General features: G+C 41.8%; 1 protein-coding gene across 1 annotated transcript; it reads left to right on the top strand.

The window, feature by feature from the left end:
• Positions 1-387: 387 nt before the first annotated feature.
• Positions 388-5352, top strand: LOC118429899 (tumor necrosis factor receptor superfamily member 16-like). Its single transcript, XM_035840527.1, has 8 exons — positions 388-517; positions 1801-1873; positions 2436-2623; positions 2859-2961; positions 3529-3702; positions 4082-4312; positions 4729-4902; positions 5060-5352. Exons 1-8 carry the CDS (start codon positions 428-430, stop codon positions 5335-5337), a joined length of 1311 nt encoding a protein of 436 aa, XP_035696420.1. The 5' UTR covers positions 388-427; the 3' UTR covers positions 5338-5352.
• The last annotated feature ends 269 nt before the right edge of the window (positions 5353-5621 follow it).

Raw genomic sequence — 5621 nt, 5'->3', positions numbered from 1 at the left:
ATGACAGCTAAGGTTGATCATTGGTACGAAATTGGATTTTAAGCTGAACAAAATATTTCTGGGGGTACTGCAACTCCAAGTCCGACGTTTAATACTGCTTAGCGGCCGGCCGTGAACAATATTTGGAAATTGAATTCAAATTCGATCCTGCGTTTTATAAAAACAAACAAGAAAGCCACCTTGCATCCTTCAATTTTACCCTTCAAACGGTTGGACGGTGAGTTGTGTGATCGTGATCATATTTACGGCCTATTTCTCGAGTTATTCCAGGTGGTTTGCAGTACGTAAATGTATCTTCCGTGTCCTAGGTGAGGTAATGACGTCAGGGGATTCCCCTTCGTCATATGATTTTCCCCGCATGCGCAGTTTAAAAATAGTGACGTCGGGGATTCCCCCCTCCCCATATTTTCTGCCAAACGGGGCAAACATGTCGTCGTTGGTAAATTGTCGGAAAAGAATCGCCTTCATGACCCACAGAAGACTACTAAAGTGTCTATTTCTCCTGGGAATAGTTGCGGTAGGTTCTATACTTGACTGTTATAGTGGTCTGGAGACTGTGCTTTTCCCAGACGTGGTGCTATCGGCCACGTCATGCTCTGTTGGCTATGAACCATTTCTGTACAACTGCGACATGGAACTTCGCCATGTTTGTCTTCTTCAAATTTCGTCCCAAAAATTGTATTGACCCGTCTCTAGATTTGGGAGAAATGTCCCCGATCCCTGTCCAATTGGTTCTTCGATTCTTTAGATCGATGTTAGGATGACCTTTTGCGACCATAAGGCGTATATGAATCTCCTTGTATCGCCTAACTGTTTCAAACTTACATGACATACTAGTAATTTTTTGTCAAACGTTACGCCACATCAAAGATCACATTCTTGTATTAGCTTCACACTTGGCTTTGAGTCTATTCTTAACCGCTACATGGAAGGTTGCGGTTTATTTGATGACCTACATGCACACTGTATGGACTATCTAATCCTGATATTTGGCTGATTTTGAGTCCAATTGGCTCAGATTTAGCAGATAGAATAGCAGGGAACATGGCGTCACACAGGCAGCCATTTTGTCTGACTCATTGATCAGGGGAAAACCAATAAAAAAAATCCCCAGCTTGTTTTTCAACACCTTAAAAACCTTCGCTCTGTATTGATAGTCATTGGCTAGAAATTTGATTGACGTAATTTAAGCCACATGCAAAAATTGGATTTCAAGAGTAAGGCATTATCCAGGATGTGGTTAAAAAACATTTCATGTGCAGGGAGCTAATGCCAGCTCAGAATAGAACAAGAAATAGTCAATTGCCTCCATTAGTACCAGAAATACAATTTTTAATTTGATGTGTATTTTCCCAGAACTATTGTAGAGTGGAATTCGTCATTAATTGTCACCAAGCACAGTAGGGTCTTCGCTGTGTAACAATGGTGTTCAAGGACTGCTAAACTGAAGACGCCTAACGGCTTAAGCCTTTTGGCCGAACGGTTTGCACGTTCGATCTGTAATCTGCCGCCCCGGGTTCAATCCCGGGTGGTGGCATGTTGTTTCTTCCTGTTCTACTTGTCCCTCTGGTGGTTTCATTGGTTTTTAAGAACACTTGCAAATAGACAGTGCAAATGTTAGGTGGGACATGCTGTTCAGTATAATATGAAAAAAAGTTGCTATGATCATGCCGTGTGCTTTGGTGTGTTGATAGGCCAAAAGGCAGTTATACCGGCTATATGGATACAGATACTGTTTATCGGGATACTGTATATTGTCTTGCCATATCAAGAAAGTTAAAGTCTGTTCTTAACTTCCAGGTTACTGTTGGTGCTGAGATACCTCCTGTGTACCAAACAGCAGAGGGATGGAGTTGTCACAAGTGTCCCAGGGGTAAGGCGCTGGTATTTCAGGATAACTACACATGAGTTACAGTAAAGGTTACCTCCACACTTGTGAGTAGTAGTCGTAGTAGAAGTAGGAAATAGTATTATCCAGTATTTGAAGAGAAGAGACAAGTCATTCCTTTCACCAAATGAATGTGGCCACTTTTTCTGATCCCTTACAGAGCTTTGATCTCCCCATTGATACAATTATTATTAAGAATCCTGTCTATTTAAGCTGGTTTGTTAGGTTCATGGATTTTGAAAAAAGGCTCAATTGAAATCATGGTAATATTTTAGTAAGTTAGAAACATAGTCCCGTCCGAGGGCAGTGTTCCTTGGTGCATGATATTTCAGGGAGTGAAATTGTACAATGTCATGTATAGTAAGATGCAAGTTTTCCTGTGTTTTTATCCTGACCACTCCCTAAATTGTTACTTCAAAATGTCTGAGGACAAAGGAAATAAATTGGTGTGATCTTATTTAACGGTTGATTAGTTCAGGTTAAGATTGATTAATGAGGCAAGACAGATGGCCAAGTTCACCAGACCAACTTTCTTCCATTTTGCCAGGTCAATTTGTCGCCAGTGACTGTGCATCGGACGACCCAGCATCCACAGACTGCAGAAACTGTACCGGAGATAGGTTCCAGCCCAACGAATGGACCAGTGAGAAGAGGTGTTACAACTGTGATGAGTGTGATCCTGGCCTGGATGGAAGTCTGGGAGGAGACCCGCACACGCCTTGTACAATATTTGAGGTGAGATGATTAGAATGGATCCTGTTTTTACTCTGTTTAGAGAAACTATCAACTCTCCTCTACTTTGCTCTTACTATTTTCTTGAACCAATAAGCCTCAAAACCAAAAGTGAACACCTGCTGCCATAGTGCTGGTATAATCTGTTCATTTTCTGTAATATTGGAATTATGATTCCTTTATCTTTTTAAAAGGAACAGATTCCTCTATCAACTTTTCTTGTTTCTTTTGTTTTCAGAATGCAGTCTGTAGATGCCCAGTCGCTTTCTTTTGGTCACAAGCGCAACGTCGATGTGAAGAGGTGACAGAATGTCCCCCGGGTCAGGGGGTCACACATCCAGGTTAGTTTTGGAATTCTGCAATCTTTACTTTTCTAATTTTTGAAATGTTTCAGTTGTTTTTGCAAAGACCACTTTAGGCCATACTAATTTAATTGATCGGTTCACGGATTCGCTCGCTCCTATTTTTTTGAAAAAAAAAAAAATTTACCACTCAGCAAATTTTCACCATTAATGAAACCATTCACCAACTTTCTGGTGTAGCAAATTGGCCTTTATATTATAAGCTTAAAATGTGGGTATTATTATTGCAAAAACTGACACTACTTTTGTAATTTTCAACAAACAGGTGCTGTTACTGTACAGTATTATAGTGTAATTTCACAAAATGTCTACCTGCAAGCACAACCCTCACCTGACAGCACTCAGTCTGATAAACTGAATAGAGAGTGCCTGATAGATCAATACTATCCAGGGCCCCACTGTAAAGCAGTGACTTATTTACACTGAGTTGGGTCACCCTGGCTTAAGACAACAGAATAAAAGAAAAAAATACTCTTACTATCAAAGGCAATTTGTTTTCTTTTAGGAATTTAGAAATTTAGAAATTTCCTCTTTTCCCCTTGATAGCCACCATAAAGACAGACACAGTTTGCGAGCCCTGCAGAGAGGAGGCGTATTCTGCCAAGTCATCAGCAGAGAAACCGTGCGCCGCCTGTCTGATCTGTGAGGAATGGCAGCGGGAGGCGTCGCCCTGTAACCAGACACATAACAGAGTCTGTCAGAATGTGTCCATGGCAACAGGTAATTGATAGATTTTTAGAAATATTGCCAGAAAGTTGTTTGAAAAGAAAAGAGATACACCTGTCTATAATGGCCACTCAAGGAACTTGATGAAGCATTTGGTCAATTCAGACAAGTCTTTGTCCACTTAGATGGTCCTTTGTACAACATTTGTACTCTGTGAATATTGCAAGGGTACTGTTAGTGGCTAGACTTCTAGATCTTGTGTAAAGGATAGACCAAATCATTTGTTTTTTTATAGTAGTCTGGGACAGTTATGAATCCTAGAATATGGGCCTTTAATCAAAGGTGTTGTACTACTTGTTTGACTGTTCTTACAACTGATGTGCTTGTTTCTACAACAGTCAACTGAATTTTTTTTCTGCACCCACTGTTTTAGGAATCCCTCCTACACCCAAACATCCGCAGGAGGTGTCCGACACAGAGGACAGTCAGACGGACAACACGGTGGCTATTGTTGCACCTGTAGCAGTTGTGACAGTGGTAGCAATACTGGCCACAGTAGTTGGTGTTTTCTTCTACAGACGCAAGAATGCCAGACAACAGGCTGATCCGGAGGTCACCATTGACCCTAGAGACAACCAAGGGCTACTTGATGGCAGCAATTCATGTATGTTGTATATTAACTCCATTTCTCCTTTACCCATGGGAAATATCTGCTTGAGACAGCCTGGAAACTCATGTATCGCTATCGCTTAACTTCAAGCAGAGTGCTACCATCATCTGTGGAATTGGAAAGATACCTACTACTATATCTGGTAAAAAAATAGTTATTAAGGAATATCAAGTCAATGGACGGTAGTTTCAAACTGCCTTTTTAAAAACTGTACAGCAAATATTAGTTACCCTACAGATAATGAGGTGAACTAGCACATGCATTAACGGCATATTTTAGGTTTTCTCTCTTCTCCCTGTTTTCTCAATATCCTCTTGCTCAATCTTCACTGAGAATCAATGAAGTACGTTGTTGTGGCCCGATACAAACATGAAATAATTTCCTTTCGTCTCATTGACATTATATTGTAGCAACCAGAAGCTCCCAGACTAGTACCCCAAGTGGAGGTGACTCGGCTCGCACCAGCCTCTCCACAGGAGGGTCGGATAGCCTGCAGTACCAGAGTGAGCCGGAGAAACCCTGTGCTGCCACGCCCTTCAGCGATGATGGGGCGGCAGGGACCATGGATGACCTGGATGGACCTGGTAGGTTTCCATTGAACAACTAATATGTCAATACTGTAAATAGATGGAATAGAAGATGAAAATCATTTTGTAGTAGAATATACTTTCTACTACAAATAGAGAGCAGAAGTTTCTGACACTTTCCTCATCAATTGTAAATTGTGTGTATATTCTCCAGGAGACGAGACGTACCCGAAGTCGTTTGCCCTGGAGCCTGAGGGCGATGACCCCTCCATGCCTGTCCAGGAGACGGGGGGAGGGGCCAGTCCTGGTCCCGAGTCTTACCAACAGGACTCACACGATCCGCCACAGTCATTGGACAAGATCGAGAAAGGTTTGTTTGTTTGTTTGTTTGTTTATGTCCTGAGTCTTACCAGCAGGACTCGCACGATCCGCCACAGTCGTTGGACAAGATCGAGAAAGGTTTGTTTGTTTGTTTGTTTGTTTATGTCCTGAGTCTTACCAGCAGGACTCACACGATCCGCCACAGTCATTGGACAAGATCGAGAAAGGTTTGTTTGTTTGTTTGTTTGTTTATGTCCTGAGTCTTACCAGCAGGACTCACACGATCCGCCACAGTCATTGGACAAGATCGAGAAAGGTTTGTTTGTTTGTTTGTTTGTTTATGTCCTGAGTCTTACCAACAGGACTCACACGATCCGCCACAGTCATTGGACAAGATAAAAAGGTTTGTTTGTTTGTTTATGTCCTAAGTTCTATCAACAGGACTCACACGATCC

This window comes from Branchiostoma floridae, chromosome 14 (assembly GCF_000003815.2).
Source record: "Branchiostoma floridae strain S238N-H82 chromosome 14, Bfl_VNyyK, whole genome shotgun sequence".
Classification (NCBI taxonomy): domain Eukaryota; kingdom Metazoa; phylum Chordata; class Leptocardii; order Amphioxiformes; family Branchiostomatidae; genus Branchiostoma; species Branchiostoma floridae.
The sequence above is the reverse complement of the archived record's forward strand: the minus strand, read 5'-3'. Positions and strand labels throughout refer to the sequence as shown.

Excerpts from the sequence above, each read along its gene's own strand:
- LOC118429899 (XM_035840527.1), top strand. The coding sequence starts at position 428 with ATGTCGTCGTTGGTAAATTGTCGGAAAAGAATCGCCTTCATGACCCAC. Across the intron at positions 2,624-2,858 it reads CGCCTTGTACAATATTTGAG|AATGCAGTCTGTAGATGCCC; the intron begins GTGAGATGATTA and ends TTTTGTTTTCAG. Across the intron at positions 3,703-4,081 it reads GAATGTGTCCATGGCAACAG|GAATCCCTCCTACACCCAAA; the intron begins GTAATTGATAGA and ends CCACTGTTTTAG.